Source organism: Mirounga angustirostris, unplaced genomic scaffold (assembly GCF_029215605.1).
Source record: "Mirounga angustirostris isolate CCGP_5_RB_7025 unplaced genomic scaffold, mMirAng1.0.hap1 SCAF_3, whole genome shotgun sequence".
Classification (NCBI taxonomy): domain Eukaryota; kingdom Metazoa; phylum Chordata; class Mammalia; order Carnivora; family Phocidae; genus Mirounga; species Mirounga angustirostris.
The window spans coordinates 131037661-131065259 of NW_026991711.1; the positions used below are offsets into that span (position 1 = coordinate 131037661).

A 27599-nucleotide genomic window follows, 5' to 3' on the forward strand; every position below is an offset into this window, starting at 1 on the left:
AAAAAAACCAAGATTTTAGATTTCAAAACTGAGCATTGACTAGCTTTTATTTCATAATAATTACCTAAGATAGATGAGAGAATTTAAAACTTTGAAAAATTCTAAGTAATTTATACAGCCCACTATATAAGTAATATAGGTCACTGATTTATCGTCATTGATTAAAAGTATACAAACAAAATCTAAAAAATTCAAATGAGACTAGTGTTAATTTTTAAGTATCCACTTGAATCAATAGATAAGTATTATTTACAGAAAATATTATATTGACACAACAAAGTTAAAAATGTTTACAGATTAGTAAGTTCTAACATTCAATCAAAAATAATTTCTTATTAATATATAGTATATTTATCTTGAAAGGTATTTTTAATAAATCTATTTCCCCAAAGAGTCACTTATTTAAGATTTGGTTAAATATTTTTCCCACTGAACTAGCTATCATCTACAGTAGTACATTCAAGAGTCAGTAATAGATATTATGGGATATACTGCCCACCACGCACATTAATACATGCTTTGCTTATTATTTCATTAATTCTGTGCAGCACATTTATGTGGTATTTACTATTATTTCTTATATGCAGAAGGAAGATGAAAATTAGGCAAGATGACAAGTCAAAGATCTGACAGCTATGGAGAAAGACCTGAATCCAAAACTTTTGCTTTTCCTATTATATGAAGCTGGTGGAGGATAAAAGAATACACTTTTATGATGATGGAAAAGTATACACGTTCTGGTTCTAGTATATTTTAGTTTAAAATTGGGGTAATTATGGCATCAAAGCCTAGGTTTGTGATGAAAATCAAGTGAAGCAGTGCATGTGAAGATGCAGTCTAAGGCAAATGCAGTAAAGGTCAACTATTGTTAAACATAACATTATGTTTATGTCCATGAGGACTGGCACTTTGTTTTGTTCATTTCTGTACCCATGGTGTATCAAAGAATATTTGGATCAAATAAATATTTTTTTAAAAGATTTTATTTATTTATTTGAGAGAGAGAATGAGATAGAGAGCATGAGAGGAGGGAGGTTCAGAGAGAGAAGCAGACTCCCTGCCGAGCAGGGAGCCCGATGCGGGACTCGATCCCGGGACTCCAGGATCATGACCTGAGCCGAAGGCAGTCGCTTAACCGACTAAGCCACCCAGGCGCCCTCAAATAAATATTTGATGAATGAATAGAGAATTGTATTCTCTAAAACATAAGCTACATTCTTTGGGAATAATTGCTGAATTTCCCTAGCCATAGTCAGCTCAGTGTGGGGCAATGCTGAGAGCACAAATCCAATCCAAATCAAAGCAAATCTTCTCTACACTGGTCAATAACAAGAGTACAATATTGATGAAAGTCCTATGTGGACTCCACCAGGGTACTCCCACACTGATTTTTCATTTCACTACTAGTGGGAAAGGATTTCCTTTAGACCAATTCTAACAAGAAAATTAGCTAACATACTTAGAGGGCTGTAACCAAAAAACAAAACATTACATAAAGTGATACAATTTATAAATATTCACTTATATTTTGTTTATTAAAATTTCATTAACAATTTCTATGTGTTTGATGCTGAGAACTCAAAAATTAAAATGAGATAAAAAAACTTCTTCTCAGGTAGCGTATCTCCAGTGTGAGAAATTACTGAACAAGAAATTAAAATAACCACACTTAGGGACGCCTGGGTGGCTCAGTCGGTTAGGCGTCTGACTCTTGATTTCAGCTCAGGTCATGACCTCAGTCTTGTGGGTTCAAGCCTTGTGGGGGCCTCCATGCTGGGCATGGAGCCTCCTTAGGATTCTCTCTCTCACTGTCCCTCCCCTTCTCCTCCTGTGTGCGTGCGTGCGTGCATGCTCTCACTCTCTCTCTCTTTCAAAAATAAATAAATAAAATAAAATAACTACAATTAGAGGCAATTATACAGTGCCATGGTATTCTGCTGTAGGACTTGCCTAGCTGTGAAAGGAGAGTTTGGGGAAAAGCTCAAGATTTCTTCTGGGTTTGAGGTATGAATTTGAGGTATGAGACTGAAGATAGAAACTTGAATTTAGGCTGAGGGTACAACATACATTGAAACAAGAAATTATGGGAAAAAGCTCACTTAGGAAACAGCAAGCCTTTTCTATGCTTAAATAAAGCAGAGAGTGAGTATATATTGGGATATCATTAGAAAATACATCTGGAGAACTATGCAGAAACTAGATCTTAAAGGGCACTACAGAACATGCATTTGGACTTTGAACTTCATCCCATAGGAATGCAGAAACCTCTGAAGGATTTTTAGAAGTAAGATAACATGATAAGATTATTTTAGAAATAAGTCCCTAGTGTTGTGGAGGAGGCATTGATACTTGTCAGTTTGGAAAATAACAATATAAATAAATACTCATCTTATAAAATTAGAAAAATATAGTTTGCATTTTAAAAAGTCATTTTAATATTTTCATGTATTTCTTTTATTAGAAATATAATTGTATTGCATGTCTGTTTAGTTACTTGATTTTCATTTAATAACATACCACGCACCTTTGTGCTAAAAGTCCTATCATTGTTAATCGCCTGTACAGGTCATTACACACACACGAACACCATAATTTATCTATCCAATCACAAAAAGTATAGAGTGTATGTACATGTTTAAAAAAAAGAGTGTTCTCCTTCAACTGTACATACTTTGGAAACTTAAAGTAATTTATTTTATTTAATATACTTCGATATTAACTATGCTGCTAAACTAACATTGCATATTCCACTGTGATGAAACTTCTCTTAGAAAAACCAAATCACCATTCTAATGTGTATTATATCTTTCTGAGAAACTATGGCAAATAAATCATCAGTTATGAAGAGAGACTCTCAGAATTTGATTTCAAGTCTCATAACGGCAAACTTTCTGTTGTAATCAGAGCGTGGTTAAATATTACAGGGATGTGAGAAGAAATAGAAGAGTTGAAGTGAAATACACATTGTAGGCATTAAATAAACAATTTCTTAATACATGGTAATCTCACAGGTTCAAATTTTTTGACTGAAGAATTAGTACTTACCAATGCTCTTTCCTTAGTTAATATCAAATGTGTGATAGCATAGAGCAGAGCAGTGATCTCTAGAAGATACGCGTGTTGTAACTTGGGAAAGGTTACCCAACCGCTCTGATCTCAGTGTCTTCACATAAAAAGCATATATAGTTTGGTCTTACAGGATGGTTTCAAAGATTAAATGAGATATACATAAGGGCACAGACTTGGGCACAGTGTTAGCACACAGTTTGACATTCAGTAATTCTGATTCTCTTTTCTTCTGTCCTCAAATTCTTCTCCCCACAGAAATTTAATAAACCACATTACATTCGACCATTATTTTAAAAGGGAGGAGCATGGCACCATTTTTATGTGCACTGCAGATTCTCTCTGTTCTTACCTGATGATAAAGTGCTTCAGGGTAATCCTGTGTCATTAACCGAAACAGGGCAAGTAAGGCCCAGCCAAAAGTGTCAAAATTTGTGAAGCCATAATCAGGATTTGTGCCAGCTTTCACACACACATATCCTTCGGGACACTGACTAAAGACAAAGAAAAGAAAAACTGCTTACTCTTAAGTAACTTTCAGATTATGGCCAAATCATAAATACAGAATACCCACCCATGAATATTAAAGAGCTCTTGCTTCCACAGGAATTAGTCTAAACAAAGCCCAGTGAAAAAGCAGCCAATGAGGTAGATTTTAAGTTAATATAAGTGAACTAGTAATCTAGAAGGAAAAAGGGCCTCACAAATGTTTTTTTGCCAAGCCTTGTTAAAGATTTCTTTGGTACAGAGTACCAAAGTGAAAGCATATGTGATGGGAAATAACAGTCATAAAACAAAGCTACAGTCGTTGAGGGTTTAATTTTTAAATGCTCTCACCTCAAGCCCTTGGATCCCATTATTTAAGGGTGGGAAAACACTTATCACATTGATAATTTATAAGCAGCACTTGCATGTTTGTAGAAAGATCAGATTAAAGATTTATCTCATTTCCTTTCATGGACTTTTCATACTTTTATCTTCTGGGGCTTGAGTATTGTGATTGGTTATTACAGGCGTGGCCAAATAAATCATGCTTCCCTCTATCCACACTCTTGTGTAGTTTCTGCCAATGTTATTCTGGCCATGTGACTTGTTTTGGACTTTTGTTAATAGTTAACAAATGGGATGCAAAGAGAGGTTTCAAATATACTTGTGCATCCAAGCTTGTGAAATTGCTGACCCACAGAATCTGAACAAATACATTTTCTTCTTGTCTTAAGGCACTAACTTTTGGGATTGTTTACCATGCAGCAAGGTATGATGGCTACAGGCGAAACATTGCATGACTTTCTCTTCTGATCTTGAAATACATCCTTGTGATTCTGATTATCCACGATCAGATAATTTCAACAAGCATTTCAGGTCATATTTGATTTTGGGATGTCCATGAAAAGGGTTAGCTGGAGTGTGATGTGGCAGACACAATGAGATGGGTTCACAATACTGACTTGAGAATAGAATGGAAGCCCACTGCTGGGCAGCGTTGAACAAGAGACAAAATGTCTAAATCACATGAATATATAAACTACATTAACTCATGCTCCTCTACCCCCATATGACTTTTGTTAATCTGGGCCCCAGAGCCTAAGAAAGAGCAGAGTCTACAGTGGGCATCAAATCATTGCCATCTGAGGAAAGTCACATAAGGCATTACGGGAATGCTAGTACTGCTAAGAACTGTATTTCTACTTTCTTTTATCTTCATTTGAAATTATAGGACAGTAAGACTTGAGAGTTTTGTCATATCACTGAAGAATTATTTATAAGTATAATTTTTAAGAGCAATAAGAATTTTATTAATGTAAATTATAGTCATAAAAGATCTACAAGCTATAAAATAAGTGAAATAACAGCATATCTTTCCTATCTCTTCTCTTCAAAGGCTTCTGGCCCAAGAAAAGATTATATCATCTTTCTTGATAATTCCCACTAGCTCTGGAGTACACAGAAAACAAAAAATCAGATCTTTATTAAGTCCCAGCCTTGCCATTTGCTAACTTCATGACCTTGAATAAATCATGTAAGTAGTCAGTTTATTGCTTTTTCCTATAAAATCAGGGTAATAGTATTCCATGTTGTATACTTCTCAGCATGGTTTTAATGATAAAATGAGATAATGTAATCAAATGAGAAACATCAGCCAAAGCAATAATCTTTCAATAAATACTATGGATCCATGATACTGGCTTGATACAAGAACATTAACACCACTTACCCAGCATCTGTTCTGTTACCACAAAGAAGAGCATATCTTTCTCCTTCCAAATAATAAAAGTTTTCTGTTTCTGAAAAATAGGACAGAAATTATATTCTATTATCTAATTTTGAGTGAAGAGCATATCTGATACCCATTTAGATCTGCATAGAAGATGAACATCTCTCTCGATAGTGAAAAGGAAGGAACATATAGCCCACCCTTTTTTTTTTTTTTTTAATCTACAAGATTATCCCAGCATGTGATGCACAAGCCAAAAGATGTCTGGCAATCCACCTACTTCACTGCCCCAAAAGTGATAAACCCCAGCATAAAAAGAGGAGAATCACTTTCAAAATTAGAGTTCTGGGAAATGAATACTAACCAGCCAGGTATGACCAGAACCCTGAAGGAAAAATTCCCAAGACTAAAGTGTTTGAAAGCTGAGGATCTTTTCTCTTTATTTTTTTTTTTTTAAGATTATTTATTTATTTATTTGACAGAGAGAGAGAGAGCACAAGTAGGCAGAGCAGCAGGCAGAGGGAGAGGGAGAAGCAGGCTCACTGAGCAGGGAGCCCGATGCGGGGCTTGATCCCAGGACCCTGGGATCATGACTTGAGCTGAAGGCAGACAATTAACTGACTGAGCCACCCAGGCGCCCCGAGGACCTTTTCTTCCAAGGGCTAATGATCTTCCTTAACAGAAGACCATATTTCTGTCTCTAGGTTTAAATGCCATTCTCTTCCTATTTCGAAGCTTATTTTTCTGCATTGAGAATCCAGTGCCAGTTACTCACCCTGATGTCACCTAATTTCCACCACAATCCCAACTAATCTGAATCATAGCCCATAGAATTTATTTAGGTATCCTTATCTGCTGTCATTCAAAATGTAAATTGTGTATTTACAGATATGAGCTACCAGGGTTGGGAACATGCATGCTTAGGAGCATTGATTTTAGGTTCTGAATTCAAATCAGAGATCCAATACATGAGATCAGTCCTGAATGTATGTGTGTATGTATAAAATTGTATACATATACATATGTACATACACACACACACAACTGAATTACTCCAATCTCAAATAATGTCACTTTAACTTGTTACCTAAAATAATTTTAGAAGTTTTAAATCATAGTTAGGAACAATTGATCAGATCTTTTAAGTGGCAGTCAAAAACCAAATGAAATTTGACATTACTAGAAAAAGGTACTCCCAAATATTCTTCTAAATTTAAGGACTTTGACGTGGCAATTAGGTTAAATAATATTTTACAAATGTAATATTTTCAGCAAGTCCTAACACGTTTTAAGAGGAAATGGAATGACTAGAATTGGACAAATTTTAAAGTGGTAATCTTTAAAAAGTGATGTCTTTATAATATAAATTACACTTTAACTAAGATGAAAAGAACCTGGACTTTGTTTAGTAATACAATGAAGTAGTAAAAATTGTTTATTTTTTTTATAATTTGTATATTTTTGTTATAACCAAAGAAACCAAAGAGTATTTCAATTGGAATCGAAGATTTAACATCTATTTCCTGTTGCCCTCACCACTAGAATCAAGAACATGAAATAGACACATATAATAAGGAAACATTTCACATACTCACATACCAATAAATTTGTATTATTTGCATCATAATGATATTATGGGGTAAACTAAAGAGTAAAATTCATTAAGATTTGTTTTGGAACTTATTATATCCAAATACAAATAAAATAAATGTAAGGGGACTACATAAGGTTTATCAACAATTTATTTTTATTAGTTTAAAAATATACTTTTATATTTTTCTAAATACTGTCAGAAGGACCTAATAGTAGTATGCTAGAACATTCACTGAATTTCTCTGAACATCCATTTTTCTGTTTGTAACAGGGGTCATTCACTTCTCTGCAGGATTATGGTGAAGATATATGATCAGGCATGTGTATTACTTATATACAGATTACTTATATATAGGAGCTAAGCAATATTTATTCTGGCATTATTACTATTTGCCTAAAGTATGTTTATTATTTACCAAAGGATAACTCAAAACATTTAAAATGAGCAGCAGTAACTGAACTCCAACAACAGTACGAATTTCTATAATGTAGTCTATTTTTTATTTATAAGGTCATTTTAAAATTTCTAATGAGTGAACTTAAATTTATATTTTAAATAAACAACTTTATTGAAGAAAGGTAGTATGAGGATTCTACTTTGATGCAACTGCAAATAAGACTTTGGTCGTATTTTAAAGGATAAAATTTGCAAAATTTAGCAATTTCAAACTTAGGTTTCCCTTACTGAACTGTCTGAAGATTGGAATTTTGCAATTCTGATAAATGAAACTGATCCAAATCAGCACAGCTTTCCCCCACTATCAGAAAGTAGAGCCTTCCTAATGAAACCTTTTGTGAACGGAAATGGCCTAAAGCAAAGAAGCAATTACCATTAGTTTATAGGGAAAAATTTGTGTGCATCCCTAGGCCCCAAACATAACCTCTCTTCAGCTTTTTTGATACGTTAGGACACATCTTGCTAACAGATGCACAAAATAAATTGAGATAAAGCATACGTGATCACAGACACAATTCAGAGCTATGGCAGCTTGACACTGGGAGGCTGGGTGTGGTTCCAGGGGAAGGAGCTTTGGTCCTGCCACTCTCCCTAAAAGGATGCATGCTACCTTAATAATGGCTTGCTGCAAAACAAAAGCTGAATGCTATTTTTACTTTTAGCATCTATCATAAAAGTGAAAATCATCTTCAGATTTCCTTTGGTTAGAGAAAACAGGTACTCCGGTAGGTCTTTAGTAGAAGCTAAGTGGCAACATGTGAAATTTCAAAAAGCAGGGGATATGTGTATTTGAGTATAGGTACAGCATTTACAAGAAGTTCATTCTGAAGTTGAGTTTGGTTCAACACTTCTGTGAAGGTTGCTTGTTCGCTAAGAAAAATTTTAACTTTTTTTTTTTTTTAAGATTTTATTTATTTATTTGAGACAGAGAGAATGAGAGACAGAGAGCATGAGAGGGAGGAGGGTCAGAGGGAGAAGCAGACTCCCTGCCGAGCAGGGAGCCCGATGTGGGACTCGATCCAGGGACTCCAGGATCATGACCTGAGCCGAAGGCAGTCGCTTAACCAACTGAGCCACCCAGGTGCCCCAAATTTTAACTTTTTTAACATAGATGGCAAGTGAGTCTTACCTCGGGTATAATATGGATTTTCAGTTCTGTTGTGCAGGGTTGCAGTTTCATTTTCCTGGGGCCATCGCAAGCACTTATGCTTCAGGTTGCCCATGAAGAGCCCCATCCCAATTAGAGAAAATACACTCAGAAAAAACAGAGTTAGAGAAATGACACCAGTAAGTTTCTTCAAGCAGTGGATGAGGATCCCTACGAGAGACTTCAGACCTAAAAAGAGAAAGGTTTGTTTTTGATAAAGTAAAATACCGTAGGTAAGCAGCTGTTAGCACAATTCCTCCATGGCAAATGCATACTCCATTGAGATCAACAGCTTTGTGTTTCATAATCTACATCATCCATTATCTAGATCTAATAAGTAAAATGAGTAGAAAATAAAATAAATAAAAATCTGAACTTTAAGGTTTCTATATTATTGCTAGCTTATTACATCTGTTAAAATAATTCAGGCACAAATTTTAAAATTAATTATTTGTTTTTCTTTACTATAAAGAATAAGACTTTTAGGTGGTTACTGCTTTTCATACCAACCACCACTGTTTATAAACATAAGTGTAGAGTTATAAATCAAAATAGGTTGCAAATGTTGTTGAAACAAGAAATAGTTTCAAATAACAGTAGTATGCTAGAATATTCTATACTATTCTTTCATTAACTTTTTAAGAATTCAACTTTTGGAGCTAATTAAATAAAACATGAACAAATTTGAATTAAGAATGAGAATAACACACCATTGTGATATCTGTAGACTGTATTTACATTAGAACACTTACTAATTGAGAATTCAGCCTTAAAACTGGCTTTATTTAAGGAACTCATTTTTCTATTTATTAAATAAAACCTGTTCAAGAAACCCTTATGTACTGCTGGTGGGAATGTAAATTGGTGCAGCCATTGTAGAAAACAGGATGGAGGTTCCTCAAAAAATTAAAAATAGAACTACTATAAAATCCAGTAATTACACTGCTGGGTATTTATCCAAAGAAAACACGAATCCAAAAATATATATGCACCCCTGTGTTAGTTGCAGCATGATTTACAACAGCCAAGATATGGAAGCAACTTAAGTGTCCACTCATAGCTGAATGGATAAAGAGATGGCATTTACATATATAATGGGATATAATTCAGCCATAAAAAAGAATAAGATCTTGCCATTTGTGACAATGTGGATGGATCTAGAGTATATTGTGCTAAGTGAAATAAGTCAGACAGAGAAAGAAAATGCCATATAATTTCACTTTATATGTGGAATCTAAAAAATAAACCAAATGAACAAATAAAAAGAGCATAAACGGAGTCATATATACAAAGAACAGACTGGTGGTTGCCAGAGGGGAGGCGGTGGGGGACATGGACAAAATGGGTGAAGGGGAGTGGGAGGTACAGACTTCCAGTTATGGAATGACTAAGTCACAGGATGAAAGGCATGGGGATATATAGTCAGTGTGTTGTAAGAGCCTTTTATGGTGAGAGTGGTAGCTACACTTGAGGTGAGCATGGCATAACAGACTGGTAGAATCACCACAATGTACACCTAAAATTAATGTAACATTGTGTGTCAACTGCACTTCAATTTTTTTAAAAAACTCAATTCTGTAAACAAAAAAAAAAGAAACAAAAACAAAAATAATGTAATTGTACTTCATAGATAAAACCAGTATTAACCTTCCTTCCTCCCTCCCTCCCTCCCTCCGTTCCTTACTTTCTCCCTTCCTTTCTTCTCTTGTTTCCCTTGCTCTCTTGTTATTTGTTGGTCTGTTTATATTTGGGATCCTAATAACTGTTCAGCTTAACAATGGATAAGAATGTACTAGCTCTGTGATATTATCAATATTACTATGCTTCTGTTTTATCTTTAAAATGTGGCTAATAATACCTGTTTCATATATTATTGTGAGAATTGGAAATCTATTATTTTTTTTTTGAGTTTTTAACTTTGTGGGGCCCAAACTCACAACCATGAGATCAAGACCTGTGGTGAGATCAAGAGTCAGATGTTTAACTGACTGAGCCACCCAGGTGCCCTGAAAATCTATTTTTTAGTGACCTCTTCAGATGATTGGATTTCTTGAGTGTATTAGGATAAGGTTGAAATAAAGTTATTCCTGTGGTTAAAGAAATGTGATATCTAGATTAAATATAAAATTTTAATTGCTACCATATGGAAATACTTGTTTGTAGCTTATTTTTGCCACTTGGAGTTGTACTATTAATTTTATTTTGCTATATGCAAGCCTTTTTTTAAAGTGTTATATTAGAAATAGAATTTCTGTATCATAATATATGTAAGTATTAATACATTTATGTTCAATTTGTTTTAAGAGATGTTGAACCAATGTATAAACCAAATATATAAATACATAGTCAAGCTTTCACTAAAACTGGGGTGTTTAAAAAAATCTTTGCCAATTTATTAAAAGAAAAATGAGATCACTTTGCTTTAATGTAATTTCTGTGATTACTATAATGAACTTTCCAAAATATGTATTTTTTAAATTTTTTTATTTTATTATGTTAATCACCATACATTACATCATTAGTTTTTGATGTAGTGTTCCATGATTCATTGTTTGCGTATAACACCCAGTGCTCCATTCAGTACGTGCCCTCTTTAATACCCATCAAAATATGTATATTTTATATACATATTTTCATTTGGCAACTCTCAAATGAGTTCTTTGGCAACTGTCATGAGTTCTTTGTATATTTTCTTTTTTTAATTGAATTAACATACAGCGTTTATATTAGTTTATTATAATTGTTCAATTTGTGTATTTTGCATTACATATTATTTTTCATGATTTACAGGAAAGGTAACATTCAAATCCTTATAATGGCTTGTCAGGAAACATAAATTCATGCAAAAGGGGAGCAGAGGTGACTTGGATGAATATGCCTGATTTATTTTCATTTTATTTTTAAAGATTTTATTTATTTATTTGACAGAGAGAGAGACGGCAAGAGAGGGAACACAAGCATGGAGAGCTGGAGAGGGAGAAGCAGGTTCCCCACTGAGCAGGGAGCCCGATGTGGGGCTTGATCCCAGGTCGCTGGGATCATGACCTGAGCTGAAGGCAGATGCTGAATTCATCCAAATTAATTTAGGTTTTAATGTTAAAAATCACTAGATTTTTATAATTTTGGCATCTATTTCAAAGTTTTCTGAAACACAAATGAAATATGTTTCTAATTTAGGCATGTCTGTTATTACTTTGGATTTATAATATTTGTATCTTGTTTTACATATCACTAACAACAGTTAATTTGAAATTCATTCTGTGTTGAAATGATTTCAGAGTTCACTGTGATTACTTCTGGTATTAAATCTTCCCATTGTTGAATGTTTTGTTTTCATACCAGTTATTCAGGAAAGATACATATATAAAATTTCAGAACTCTTGCATGACTGAGAATATCTTCCTCTCAGCTTCACATATGGATGACAGACAGGTATAGAATACTTGTCTCATAACCTTCCTGTTTACACTTCCTCCAAGCTCTGAAACTACACTGCCTACTAATGTTCAATATTATCAAGAGGTCTAAAAATAACCTTTCCATAGGCAATTTTTCATTGCTTTTTTGCTTGTAGGATTTTTATAATACTTTTATTTTTTAGAAGTTTAAATTTAAAAACTGTTATAATGTCTAAGTATATCTTTTAGTTTTTTTATCTACTATAAAAATGAACCTTTTCCATTTGTGAGAAAAATCTCAAGTTAAAATTTTTTAAAAATTTTCTAGTGTATTTTTGAATAATTTGTCTTTTACATTTATTCTGGTCTCATTTTTAGGGTCACCAACTATCCATAAGATGGAACTTAGTTTCCTCTTTTTCATTAACCCATCCATTTTTGGTTCTATTGTATTGATATAGAATTTCCCTCATTTTTCTTCACACAGGCAGTTTTGTTTTACCATACCATAATACTGTACAGACAATACCATATTTTAATGCTTCTATTACCATCAAATATTCACCAAAAAATTCTAATTTTTTAAAAGATTTATGTATTTCTTTTAGAGAGAGAAAGAGAGAGCAGGAGTGGGAGGGGCAGAGGGAGAGAGAGAATCTCAAATAGACTTCCCGCTGAGTACAGAAACCATGACCTACAGATCACAACCTGAGCCGAAGCCAAGAGTCGGACTCTTAACTGACTGCGCCACCGAGGCACCCTGGGTATTATAATTTTTATCACTCTTTTGTCTGATAGGTGTTTTTGTCTATTTTATTATAGCATTTTCATCTTTCGCTTGAGTCTAGGTTTTCTTCTGAACGCACTACAAAAGGGTGCCTGAGTGGCTCAATCAGTTAAGCATGGACTCTTGGTTTCTGCTCAGGTCATGATCTCATGGTCATGATCTCAGGGTCATGGGATCAAGCCCCGTGTGGAGCTCAGTGCAGAGTCTGCATGAGATTCTTTCCCCCTCTGCTCCTCCCCGCTTGTGCCGTCTCTTAAATAAATAAGTAAATAAATAAATAAATACAATCTTGAAGGCACTACAAGAAAGATGACTTCTTATGCTTGCCCCTATTCCTTAGGGCATAGTTTTTAAAGAAAAAAGAGGATTATTTTTAATTTTCTTAAATAGCATGTTTCCCTTTTGGTACTGCAAAATAGTTTCATATGCTCTATATTGCTGGTATGTCCATTGATTATTTTCTCCCTTGAAAAAATAGCAATTTCTATCAGGCTGTTTGTTTCCAACTCCACTAAGACATGTTCTTCTTGTATTGACTTGGATTCACCTGATTCGTTCTATAATCTTCACATCTGAGCCTAAGCTGAAGACACAGGTGATACAATTTTATGTTCTAGTAATTTGTGGAGAGTAGTAAGGGAGGTAGAACGGTGGGAATTCCTATCACCGCAACTCTTCTCGCTGGCGCTTTCTTCACTGGGTTTGGTGAAGCTGCCATGCACAGACCATTGTTGTTAAACAGCTTTATTGAGCTATAATTCATAAATCATACAATTCACACATTCAATGTGTATAATTCAGTGTTTTAATATATCCACAGGGCTATGTACCATCCATCATCCAATCTTTTCACTGTTTTGCCTAGGCTAGACTCCAAGTACATGGTATGCATATATCTGGCCTTCTTCACGGTGTTGCAGTGGACAAAAATTGCCTGTAGATCTCATTTCTGGTATTATCACACTTGCCTCTGGGTTTATTGGCCCACCTATTTCATGCTTCTGACTCAGTAGCCAAAACACTGAGTGTAGTTCTTTCGTATCGGATTGTTTTTAATCCATTCTTAACACAAATTAGAAGGTGTTGGTGGCTTCTCTAGGATATCTTCAGGAATGGGAACTGTAAATTAGTCCTCAGCATCTTCTATCAGTGTGGTCACAGCTCTACCTTATTTAGCAGAACCTCCTTTAACTCTGTGGCATGTGGAATGCACCCTATCCAAGCACTCAGAGCAAAATGGAATTTATCTTATTTTATATTACTTTGCTCATTTCAACTGGTTTTTAGAAGCAGTGAAGAAAAGAAGGCATATTAGGTATCTGTCCAGATTGCTATCTCTCTCAGAAGTCTAAGAACAATTTTATAAGTTCATATTTAAGATGGAAGGATAAATAAGAAAAAATAGAATATATTTTGATTAATCTCTATATTTTATCATTAAGTATTGAACCCATCTCAAATAAATAACAGTCAAATGTGATTTTTTTTTTTTTTTGCTCTCCTGGAGTGACTGAAATAAACTTATAGATCAGATAATTCGCTGACTTCAAAGATGAAACATTGTTCAATTTAGTATTTCTCCAAGCAATTACAGGGGAGTTCCAAAGAATACAGGGTAGTACATAAATCAAAATGAAGACAAGAACTAAATGCCATTTCTTACCTTGGTTTAGGGGAATAATTTTCAAAATTCTCAAATTTCTTGAAATTCTAAATATTGTAATGGAGTTGAGAGCTAAGTATCTTGTTATGTGCCTGTGGAATTAAATTAGAGTTATTTAAAAGTCATACTGAGTCTATGCTGCTTATCATTGACTTTTTATACTATTTAAACTTATTTTTAAAACCACATATCCAAACGTTTCCCTTGCTCTCATTGTTCCATTTTGCAAATACTTGCCTTATTGATTGGAAGACAAAGATTTTTACAGTGCAAGGTAGCCAGGTAAATATTAATCCACAAATTATGATAGTTTATAAAAGCTTGACACTGTGATTAGTCATAATTCTGTACCAGGCACCCTATATTATGTTCATAAATATTTTGTTATTTAATCACTGAAGAGGTAGTTAAAATAGGAAAAATCTATAGTTTTTTTAAGTAATGAGATTTAAGTACTTAAGCTTCTGATGATGATCATGATGAGGATGATCTTGATGGTAATGACGACGGTGATGATAGCCAAAGGCAGGGTGTATAGCGGTTAAGGGCACAGCCTGTAGCCAGAGTGCTTATGTAGAAATCCAGGCTCCCAAGTTACTAGCTGTGTGACATGCAAAAATTACTGATTCCTTCTTGCCTCAGCTTCTTCAAAATTAAAGTGGGGATAATAATTCCTAATGCTGAGGCTTTTTGTCGGGATTAAACAAGCTCATACATGTAAAGTGCATAGCTTAGCACCTGGCACACGGGGCTAAGTAGTAGCTGTGTTAGCTAAGTATAATCTATCAGTCCTGGCAACAGCAAAATAATGGTAGTAATCAAAGTAGTAGTGATAATAATTTCAATGATATTAGCTACTATTTTTTATTGCTTACAACATGGCAGACACTGATTATGCGCTTTATGAAGTCTATTTCTTGTTTTAAAAAATCAACCCCAGGGCGCCTGGGTGGCTCAGTTGGTTAAGCGACTGCCTTCGGCTCAGGTCATGATCCTGGAGTCCCGGGATCGAGTCCCGCATCGGGCTCCCTGCTCGGCGGGGAGTCTGCTTCTCCCTCTGACCCTCCTCCCTCTCGTGCTCTCTGTCTCTCATTCTCTCTCTCAAATAAATAAAAAAAATAAAATAAAATCTTTAAAAAATCAACCCCAAACTTAAAAATGATTATCATTTCATTTTAAATTATATTTAACAGGAGTTTGGTGCCAGTGATCATTTCCTTAGCCATAAAACAGAGCACACTAAATAGAAATCATTGAAAAAATACTCATGTAAATCATTAGAATTTGTGTAACACTCTCGAAAATGTGTGTGAGTGTGTTTAAGATATTTTATTCTGATATCTAGTGTTTACTGGTCTTAAGCAATGTAGCTAAATAAAATGTAGGTTGGAGATGAAATCAAACATGTTAGGATCTTCTTGTAAGTCTCCAAGAGATTTTCTATGCACTGAAAATAATCACTTAAAATCCTAAAATTCAACCTCTGTTGTTTTGCTTCAGATAGAAAACAGATAATACCCCATTCCTTTCATTTTTATTGCGTATTCTGAGAGCTAGTTCAGTTGGAGCTGCCTGAGAGTCACTATGGCTATGATTTATGAAATATTTTTTTGTTCACAGAATTTTTGCAAGCAGAAAACTTTGTAAATCTTAATGTTTCTTTACGAAAAGTATTTACTTAGCAAGGTATTAAACTGTTTGTAATTTGAAGAAATACTCACTCAAACAAAGTTACACTGAAATCGAGCCAGTTCCATGGGTCACCAAAGAAATAAAAAGGTTCTACCCAGATGCCTCTTGCAATGAGTTTTATAAGTATTTCAAATGTGTAAATTCCAAGCAAAGTATTCCTGCAGAAAATTTTTCATATAAATGTTAAAAGTGAGAATAATGCATTGTCAGAAATAACAGGTCTATGGTAACTGTTTGGCAACCAACCAAACAACCAATCAACCAATCCACCAACCAACTAGACAACAAAAAGTCTATGCTCCTTGAACCATATGCTAGGGCTTTTAGGGTGGGCTATATCTTACAGCATTAACCATGAAATTTGACTATCAATTTTTTTCAACAAGCCCTAGCTAGAGTTATAATCTTTACATATATTTTGGTAAATAATGAAAATACAAAATGTCAAATTTATTCCACATTGGAAATCACACAATAATTAACTGAATTACAAGAGTATGAAAGAACTAATTTTATTATATGCATATATAAGAATTTTGCGGTGAATCAGTTTTATATTTACCTTCCAAAATTAACTAGTTTTAAGAATTGAATAAAAGCTTAAGATGTAGCATCAAGAAAGGCTTCTTCTTGGGGCACCTGGGTGGCTCAGTCAGTTAAGGATCTGTCTTTGGCTCAGGTCAAGATCCCAGTGTCCTGGAATGGAGCCCCACATTGGGCTCCCTGCTCAGCAGGAGAGTCTACTTCTCCACTTCTCCACTTATCTGCCCCTAACCCCCACTCATGCTCACCCTCTCTCTCAAATAAAAAAATTAAATTAAAAAAAAAAAAAGAAAGGCTTCTTCTCTAGAACTTTTAATGGACCTTTCCATCATTGCGGTCTAATGCAAGCCAAACTATTCACATCACTCAAGAAAGAGAAGAGAAATAGAACAGAAAGGAAGAAATAGAAATAACTTTCTTAGAATGGAAAGGAATAAATGTTATTTGAGTTTAAAGCAAATCAGGTGTGGAATGTCAATAGTAAAGAAAATCTGAGGCACTGAAATAAAATATTAATCATTACTAGTTAACTTTACAATAAAACCTCATTTGTATGATAGATAGACATAAACATATAGCTAAGTGTTCAAACATTTATATCATGTTGACTTAACATGTTGGGAAATAGCAGCATTTAAAGTCCAACTAAGAATAATGAAAGGGCAGAAAAACATTAAAATTTATTAACTGATATATGTGTGTATTTGGTTATACTTGGAAAATTCATTAGTTGTGCTATATATATAAAGATTATATTATGCACAATGAGTTTATATTACAATGAACATTATACATTAAATATAAATAGTAAATTGTAAAATGTTAAATATATAGTATATAATGTACTATAATGCAGTATGTTAAATATAAGATATAATCATATATTAGATAATGTATAATAAAATTATTTGACTTACTGTAATATTGGGCCCCATTTTGGCATCTCAGTCACGGACATAAATATGCAGTCAGTCAGGACACTAATTAAAATGAATAGTCGGAAAAAGGTAGGTTACAGTCAAGGAATAATGGATAAAAATAATATTGGAAATATGTGTTTCTATAACATGCTCATATGTATATACATGAGATAAAATAGCTTTTTAAATGTCAAAAAGAATACTATTCATATTGAAAATCAAGGAGGATTAAGATTTGTTAATATTTACTACTGCTGTGTGTACTTGAAAATAATTTTTAAATGTATTTTCAAATATGGAACACTTGGTGCAGTTATAATCCAGTTTCCAATATGACCTAAAATGAGATATCAATTCAAAAAAGAAAAAGACTGCAGCAATATTTGAATAGAATAGTTGCATTTGTTATTAGTACAGTCTAAAGCCAATAGAAAAGGATATGGATGTACCAAAATCTTAATAGCTATTCTTCTAGTTGAACTGAAAGGAGAAAATGTACACCACGTGGCATTGAATCTGAAGATTGTTCTACTTTTATTTAATACCATGAAAGTCTGTAAAATGAAAAAAGAACATCAAGTAAAATTACAAGTAGGAACTATAATCTCATCCATTATGCAACATATTGCCAATGATCATTTCAGTTGTGAATTCTAACAGTTACACTTTTCTTGTATTTTGATATTCTTTTACAGACTAAATCAAATGGAAAGATTTCTTCTTTTAAACATTTTCACTGATATTTAGGATTATCTACCACTTTTTTTTTTTTTGCCAGTGTTCTAACAAAGCCATTTGCCACACTCCAGTCCTCAAGTCTTCCTGCAGAACTAATGTAATAGGAAGAAATCATTATCCTAAAGGCTCATGAAGATGCATTTAAAGAAACTCAAATTTAGGGCGCCTGGGTGGCTCAGTTGGTTAAGCGACTGCCTTCGGCTCAGGTCATGATCCCAGGGTCCTGGGATTGAGTCCCACATCGGGCTCCCAGCTCAGCGGGGAGCCTGCCTCTCCCTCTGACCCTCTCCTCTCTCATGCTGTTTCTCTCTCACTCACTCTCCAATAAATAAATAAATAAAATCTTTAAAAAAAAAAGAAACTCAAATTTAATGAATATAAAAAAAGGTTAATTTTACTTCAAAGCAAATAAGGCATGCAATTACAATAGTAAAAATCACCGAATTCACTAAGATATTTTATTAATCACTAGTAAGTATCTATGGTATAAAACCCCACTTGTATGTTATCATTGACATAAACATACCTAAAGCAGAAAGTTACATCATGTAAAAGTAATATACTGGGATATAGAAGCGTTAAATCCAGAAATAATGAAAGATCAGAAATATCCTAAAACTGAGTTATATGTGTATATGTGTGCGTATATATGTGTGTATCTATTATAGATACATGTGAAAGTGTCTACCTGTGTGTGTATGTCTTTGTGTGTGTGCATATATATCAGATATACACTTTTACTGTATATGCATATCCACTTGGAAAATTCATTTATGATGGAGGAAAAATACATTATATATAATATTATACCCATTATAATATAATATAGTATATAATATATAGTATACAATGTAATATGATACAATATAATATACCAAATGATATATATAAATATAATCTATTACATACATAAGTATATTGTATGTTATATATAATTATATATTAGAGGTATCTATGGTGAATGTATATTGGCATTTATATTTGTGTCTATATATATAAATATATTAGTGAAGACAAATATATATGCATTGATATTTTATGAATACATGTTCTAAATGGAAACCAACTGTGTTATAATTCTCCTTAATAAAACACTTTTCCAATATACAGTCTGTGGACATTTTGGCATGTATTGTAGTTATTTTCCCTCTTTCCATTTCAAAAGCAAAGACAAAATAAAAGGGCCCCCCAAAATCTGATTATTTAAAATGTGCTTTCTGTTATTTTCCAGAACAATCTCAAAATTCATACAAGAGGTAATATATGTGTGGGGCACTGGGGTGGTGCAGTTGGTTAGGCATCTGACTCTTGATTTTGGCTCAGGTCCTGATCTCAGGGTTGTGAGATCAAGCCCAGGGTCAGGCTCTGCACTCAGCATGGAGTCTGCTTAAGACTCTCTGTGCTCCTCTTCCCCACGCTCTTGGCATTATTAGTCTGTCTTCAAATCCTGTTGTTTCTTCTCAGGTTTGTTAATTTTTCCCTCCTCTGAAACCTTCCTATAATCCAGGCCTCTTGACTTCAGGCCTGGATTACCCTCTTTCCTATATCATCTTTCTGACTCTATCTCTTTTATGCAATAGTAATTTAGAGGTCTTCAGATTTAAACTTACTTAAACATTGCATTCATCACATCAGTTCTTTGGCCATCACATTAAATCCATGTTGACATCTTCATTTCCTCATTCCTTTATTTCCCACAACTTGCAATAGGGGTTGAGTTCTACCATCACCCTGTTTCTTCCTATTCCAATTAATATCAAGATCTTCCCTTTGTACTGTTAAAATGTGATGTGCTCTCCAAGCTATAATTCAAATTCTTTTTCTTAAGGAAGACTCTTCCAGCTTTGTCAGCCCACACAGATCTTTGCCTTTACTAAGCATGATTGTTCTTATTTTTATCATTTTTGTGCTTGTTTTTGGATTGTTCAAATATTTAGTTGGCTCCTCAAGCCATTGCAGGGATAAGACAGGATGTGAATGTATGAATTAATAAAAATGGTAAATAAAATATAGATTGGTTTTATTTTCCCATCTACTGAACAAGCTTATTCAGTTGAACATTTAAAATTATTGTACATATTATAAAAATTTTATATTATAGTTATTTTAAAATCAATAACCTTAAGTAGCCAATCATCATGCTCCCATAAAACAAGTCATTTACATTAGGGCATAACAGTATAACCTATTAAAAGTAGAGTAACTCCCAGGCACCTGGGTGGCTCAGATGGTTAAGCGTCTGCCTTCAGCTCAGGTCATGATCCCAGAGTCCTGGGATCAAGTCCCGTATCGGGCTCCCTTCTCCTTGGGAGCCTGCTTCTCCCTCTGCCTCTCTCTCTCTCTGTCTCTCATGAACAAATAAAATCTTTAAAAAAAAAAAAAAAGTAGAGTAACTCCCAACAAACTAACCTACCAGGCAAGCAATCAGTTTTGATAAAAATCCCAAATATTTGTGAAATTTCTTATCCAGTTTTTTATAACTTAAAATAACTCTTTGACGTATTCTTCATTCTTTTTAAATCCTATACCAATTAGACTTTTTGCACATCTGAAAAAAAATAATGAAAATGTAGTCACAATTAGTTCAATTAATCCTTACATTTTTATTCTTATAGTATGGGTCTGCATCTTCCAAGGGCTCCAACAGCATTCCTCGAGGGAGATTCCCATAAACAAATGGAAGCTCTTTTCCAACTTCCAAGTCAGCGTTTGGCTTTAAATCTCTTTGTTTCTCACTGTGCTTTTTAGCAGTATGCTGTTTCATAAGTTCAAGAGACTCTCTGGTGAAGGGGACAAGGCCCTTTGGTTCTGGGGAAGCCATTTCCAATTTTGTACCTGCAAGAAATGTATTTTCTTCAGTTCTATATAAAATTTGGGTATATAAAGAAAAATTTTAAATTACAAATGGTTAGGATATGATTAAAAGAGAACAGCAAACTGAATACATGTATTCAAAGAAAATTCCTCAGTTTCATAGATATAGGAGTTGTTAAACTAGGTTTTGTTGTACTTGATATTATACTTGTTTGTAAGTTCATGAGTGACCAGTCCTACTTCATTTACTCATCCACTGAATTCTCTTTGTTTTATTGAAATCTTCTTATCAGTTTCTCCCTCATAATAAAAGAGTTCTAAAGCTCTAGAGATTTGGGGGGACCAAACCTAATTTTTTGTCTCTCAGCTATATTTAACCATTAACTAAACTTTTCTTCTTTAAACTCATTTTCATTGGCTTTAGGCCCCATTCCTCTGTGTCTCCTCTTATCGCTCTGATTACTTCCTTCACTCAGTTCTTTCTCCCAAATTTTAATTTTGATATCCTTTAAAATTCTGCCTTTCTTTTCTGTTATATCCATGTTTTTGGTGAATACATAGGCAAACACTGAATTTCAGTTACTGTACATGGATATTTACCAAGTCCATTTCCCAAAACACTCTCTTCCCCTCAATTATCCATGTGACAATTACACCAATAATAACAATTTAACAAGTAAAAACAAAATTCATTGTTTTCCTGAATGACTAGAATTGTTCTTTAACCTTTTAGCCATAGTAAAAACAAACACACATACAAATACACAAACTTAATACCTTGAAAATTATTCATGACATTTTTGTTTGTCATCAATTCCTCTGCACAAAATAATTTTCTTACAATTATTTTCAATTATGTATTTAAATATTATCCATTGTTTACATATCTATGTCAAGGTAGACATCTTTATAATTCTATATCTGGATTGTGCTAGTAGTCTCTACAGGTTTCTCTCAGTTCTAAGTCTTTGCCTATTTCAAGTCATCCTACAGGCCACTGAAGTTAGTTTTCATTAAATATAATTTCATGCATCAATTCCCCATTCATGAATTTCATTTTATTCTCTCACATAAACATATGTTCTTTTGCTGATTCTCTCCGTCCTATTTCCTGTTGAACACACCTCACATATCATACTTTATTGAGGGAAGTCAAAACGCTTTGAATCAGTACAATTTATAAATACAAGCTACAGATAACTGATGTTTGCTCTTACATATAAAATCTTCCTTTAGAATATTTAATAAGCTTTCAAAATTGTATCCCTTACATGGAATTCCTTAAATACATATTAAATAGTTTCTTAATGACTCATGGTTATAGACTAATATAAATAAAAAAAAATTCATGAATCTTGGAATTAAATAGACCTACATTCAAATCCTAAATTCTGTCATTAATGTTCTTAGTGGTCTCAGTAAAATTACTTAACGTTCTTGAACCCGTCAGTCATAAAATTGGGATTCCTTCTCAGGTTAAAGAAGGATAAAACAGAATAATATGGGTGAAAATGCCACGTACAGTGATTGGCACACAATAGGTGGGAAGTAAATGTGAATTTTCAATTGTGATAAGATTTTATATCTTAGAATAATGGGCCAAATCTAATAGGATAAGATATAGCAGGAATACATGTAAGGTTTTGAAATTTGAACCAAAACAACCTATCTGTACATGTTCAATAGATATGTTTTTGCAGAGAAAACTGCCAAGGGATTTTACTTAATAATAATCGCAATATAAATCAATACCGGTTTGTTTCTGTCAAAAAAACCTAATGTAACTTTTGTCTGTTTTGAAGGAAGATGGAGGAGGCAATCTTTATTTTGCTGCGTTCCATAACCACACCCGAGAGGCCTGTATGTAAACTGAAGGGTCTTCAAACGGGATCAGAATGTTGATTAGACTCAAATCACACCATCTATAGACCGGTTAAAAGAATGAAGGCTATGTTAGTTGAAAGCAGAAAAGACTCAAGTGGAACATTATCAATTCCAAGTATCTCAATGATTCTCACATAGAAGAGAAATTAGATTCAAGTATTATTAAAAAAAAAAAGAAAAGATGAACTAGGATCATTGAGCTGAAGCAGAATACATTTGGCTTAAAATAATAAAGTATTTTTTAAATAGCTGTTAAGACATAGAATAGGACGATTTGGACATTAATCCTTCTTTATAACTAGCAATATGAAAGCATGCACTTCTTGACAGTTGGGTAGAATAACTTAAATAGGTCCAAATATTGATTGGTTGCAACCTTATAATTTTAGAACTTTCCAACCTTAAAATCTTTGGATTGAATTTTCAGAGTATCACATGACCTAAAAGTCTGGGCTAACTATTAGCTAAACTGAACCTATGCAGCATTGAATTAACAAAATCAAAAGCATCTTTTTTCTTTTCAGATTACAATAAAAGTACTTCTTATATTTTATATTTTTAGGATCCACTGTTACTGCTAACAAATATTATTAAGCTTATATATGTAAAGAATATTGTCCCTAAAAGTAGATACAAAGGGAGGTTCAAACTTATTGCAAAGACACTGTTATTAATGAAAATATTTTTGAACACTTTCCATTGAAACCTCAAAATTAAATTTGCAAGCCAGCCTTTTTTTTAAGCTTATTTATTAAAGTAATCTCTATGCCCAACGTTGGGCTTGAACTCACAACCCCAAAATCAAGAGCTGCACGCTCCACTGACTGAGCCAGCCAGGTGCCTCTGCAAGCCAGTCTTCTTATTCCATTGTACAAATATAATCTTTTTTTTTCCTGTTATCACCTCATACATAGCAAAACAATCTTTGGTTCCTTATTCTGTCACCTACTAGCTATGAGACCTTGATAACATAGCCTGTCATACTTTCTTCATATGTAAACTTTGGGATCCCTTTTGTATCTCACAAGGTCATAAATATTAAACCAGACCGTATACAGAAAACCTGGGCCACAGTACTGACTTTGCCAATGTTTCTCCCAACTCAGTCAGTTATCCCAGAAGCCATCTCTAGTAATGATTTTAAGGTTGAATGAAACCACTCTGGGTTGTTGACTAAGTGAATGAATAGACAGTGGGCATTCTCTTAGACGGTATGACAAAGAAAGGCAAGCATTTATCAAATGGAACTGGCTTGCATCCTACTTTTAGATGGCTAAGTGCAGACTTTAAATTATTGATCATTACATCATAATTCAGTGAAAGCATTTCTGTGGGGAATTTATAAAGCATACTGCTTTCCTGTGAGTGATCTTAATATAATGCTAAAGCCTGAAAAATATAGAAAGATTAGTAGTTAATCTGTCCATTAGAATGTCTTTCTAAAAAACTGAATAGCTAAAGTAAGCTTTTGGCAAAAATTGTATCAAAGTCAACTCAGACTTGGCTTCTAACAAGTTCCAGTTGTACTGATATTTTATATTGTTGATTAAAAAACAAGCCAATTCTCTTGGACATCAGTTGAAAGGAGCATAGCTGGCATCAGTATGGGGAAAAGAGATGCATTCTTTTGAAAAATATTCTCCTTAAAACAAATTTCAAACATATGAAGTAAGTCAATATTTGTCATAATAATAATGGCAATTTCACTTATAGTTACAATTACTGAGTGACTACCATTTGAGAAGCACTGAACTAGATGTTTTTAGTTCTATGATCTCATAGTCTCACATACCCTTGTGGTCACCATTCTACCAGTGAGGGAGCAGAGATTGATGAGTTTCATGATTTCTCCATCACTGTATAGCTAGTTAGGTGGTGAAGGGAGATGCTAACTCAGGTATGTCTAAATCTAAATTTGGGTATCTTTAAACTACACCACAAAAAAGCTAAAAATTTTCAGACAAGTGTAAACAATCGACATCTCTGTATAGCTACCTTAGACATATCCAAAAACCAGTGGGCTTACTGGGATAATTTGTTTCACTGAGTAACTGACCAGTTGATGTCATGTGAGATTGTCTGGAAATTTTCTTTTTTGTAAATGTCAAAGTCAAATATTTTGGAAAATTTTGGAAAATTGAAGGTGAGCTAGCATAGTGGACATTAATTTGGAAGGGAGGAGGTGCTGCCTAGCATGTGATCTTCTACATAGATTTAGAAAATTTGTTATTGTATGAATCATGGTGGGAGACCTCCTACAACAGAAGTGGAAAGGACCAGATAATGTAGATAATGACTTTTTCAGGGTCTCACGGATCTAAGGAATGACAACATGACCTTGCCAAGCCAATCAAATGCATCAGCTCAAGATTTCTAATTTTGATTTAATGACACAAAATAAAAGAGGCAGTGAAGAATCCCTTTTTTGCAAGAGAGGCAGAAATTTCAGCAGAAACTTTCAGCAGTTTTGGGGTTGATAGTAGCAAAAGAGGCAGTATCATTGACCAGTGCTGTCTTTTTGGTTGTCTGAGCAGAGGTATTCCGATGCCCACTGGCCTGGTTCTGCCTTATGATGTTGGCTGTGATCTTGGCTCTGACTTAGTATACTCTGCTTATGCCCCCTCCCCCTATTTTCTTTTGTAGATACCCAGATTTAGTATTACTGAGGTTAAGTTTTAATCTATCACGTGAATTTATTTTCCCCAGACTAATTTTGTTGTTGTCATTAAACATAATTTGAAATATTAGTATAATATAGAATCTACATAAAAACTAAATAGTTTGCTTCAAACAAGAATGGAAAAATAGAGGTTATTAAATAACTGATACAGGGAACTTCATGGAAAATGTTTTTTCCCCCCATTATTTTCACAATTAGGGTGAGCATTCTCTTTCTGTTAGTCATTTTAAATCAAATTTAGAACTTACTTTCCATAAAGCTTTTGGAGCATGAAAGAGTGTGCAAATGAATTTGGTTTTCATTATAGGCATTTTGAAGTTCAGGCATTCTCTGCCTTCTGGTTACGCTGATGGTGTGGGTTTTGTGTAGTTTTGTTTTTCTTTTATCCTGTATTATTTGGGGAGTATATATGTGGAAATTCAGAATTGGGCAGTGTCCATTATCCTTGTTCCATATACTTCTTATAGCCAAATAAAACTTGGATGGTTCAGTGATTTAAATGAAAAATAAGTTTAAAAAAATCTAAACAATGAGGGGTGCCTGGGTGTCTTAAGGGTCTGCCTTTGGCTCAGGTCATGGTCCCGGGGTCCTGGGATCAAGCCCCACATTGGGCTCCCTGCTCGGCAGGAAGCCTGCTTCTCCCTCCCCCACTCCCCCTGCTTGTGTTCCCTCTTTCGCTGTGTCTCTGTCAAATAAATAAATAAAATCTTTTTTAAAAATCTAAACAATGAAAGTTATAAAAAGAAAACTTAAGTGAACATATTTATAATAATTTAAAAAAGGAAGTCCTAATTTACTGAAGCAAACTACTGGCTAAGATTTGGGGAAATAAGCACTCTAATAAACTTTTTTTGGTAGTGTTAATAGTACAACTTTTCTAGAAGGAAATCTGGAGCTAGTTATCTAAATTAAAATGTATATACCTTATCCTAGCAATTTGAGTAATAGAAATTTATTTCATTGGGGCATGGCTGGGTGGCTTAGTCAGTTAAGTATCTGCCTTCAGCTCAGGTCATGATCCCAGGGTCCTGGGAAGGAGTCCTGTATCAGGCTCCTTGCTCAGTGGGGAGCCTGCTTCTCTCTCTGCCTGCCATTCCCCCTGCTTGTGCTCTCTCTCTCTCTGACAAATAAATAAATAAAATCTTTAAAAATAAATAAATAAAGCAGTATTTTCTAGAGAACATATTTTAAAAAAAGGAATTTACTTCATTGGTAGACCTCAAACCAATTTCTATGAATAAGATTGCTCAGAGTAGTATTTTGATAGCTAAGAATAAAGCAGTCAACATGATCTCAGGTGCAGCTACTAAAATATATTTATACACACACACACACACACACATATATATATCTGGATCATATGACTTACTGTCATACCATATAAGGTATATGGAATATGGAAGAAGTACCAGTTTAGATTAGGGATAAGAGAGGTAATGTTTTGTATTTTTGGGGTTTGAGGTGTATCTGAAATATCCAAAATCAAGAATTCAGATATTAACTAGAAATTTGGATCTGGAGCTTAATAAAGACAAAATGTATATGTGTGTGTATATATTTTATGTACACACATAAATATATGTGTATATATTAGTATACATATACATATATATACCAAATATGGTCATATGGTTATATAGATATATAAATAGTTGAAATCAAAAAAGTATAATAGATTATGTATACTTGCAAATGTGAAATTCTTTATAGAATGATATTAAGAACAGCCCATTGAAAAGCATCTACCTATCATTTAACATTTGTGATTTAAAAAAGTTTATAAAGCAAGTGAGTATATGTATCACTACTAATAAGTGTTTTAAATCAAATGGATAAGAAATAAGAGATATCATAGTCGAAATATTGAAAGCACTTAAAGAAAAGTGGCATACATTGGGAAACAATAATAAGATGATTACTGGCTTCTCATCAGAAAAATACAGAAACTAGAAGACTGTGTAATAATGTTTTTAAAGTGTTGAAAGAAAAAGAAGTCAATCTA

The 27599-nt window shown here is 33.7% G+C and overlaps 1 protein-coding gene across 3 annotated transcripts in view; it reads right to left on the minus strand.

The window, feature by feature from the left end:
• Positions 1-27599, minus strand: part of SCN7A (sodium voltage-gated channel alpha subunit 7) — an 86555-nt gene that overhangs the window by 46704 nt on the left and 12252 nt on the right. For 2 of the 3 annotated variants that reach the window (XM_064586643.1, XM_064586644.1), the window contains exons 2-9: positions 20819-21054; positions 17923-18035; positions 17479-17568; positions 16048-16176; positions 14327-14418; positions 8461-8667; positions 5282-5351; positions 3419-3560 (exon numbers count right to left, since the gene is read on the minus strand). In XM_064586643.1, the coding sequence (XP_064442713.1) occupies positions 3419-3560; positions 5282-5351; positions 8461-8667; positions 14327-14418; positions 16048-16176; positions 17479-17568; positions 17923-18035; positions 20819-21054 (1079 nt within the window). Of the gene's footprint in view, positions 1-3418; positions 3561-5281; positions 5352-8460; positions 8668-14326; positions 14419-16047; positions 16177-17478; positions 17569-17922; positions 18036-20818; positions 21055-27599 lie in introns of those variants that run through there. The other variant, XM_054506154.1, reaches the window with a different exon arrangement.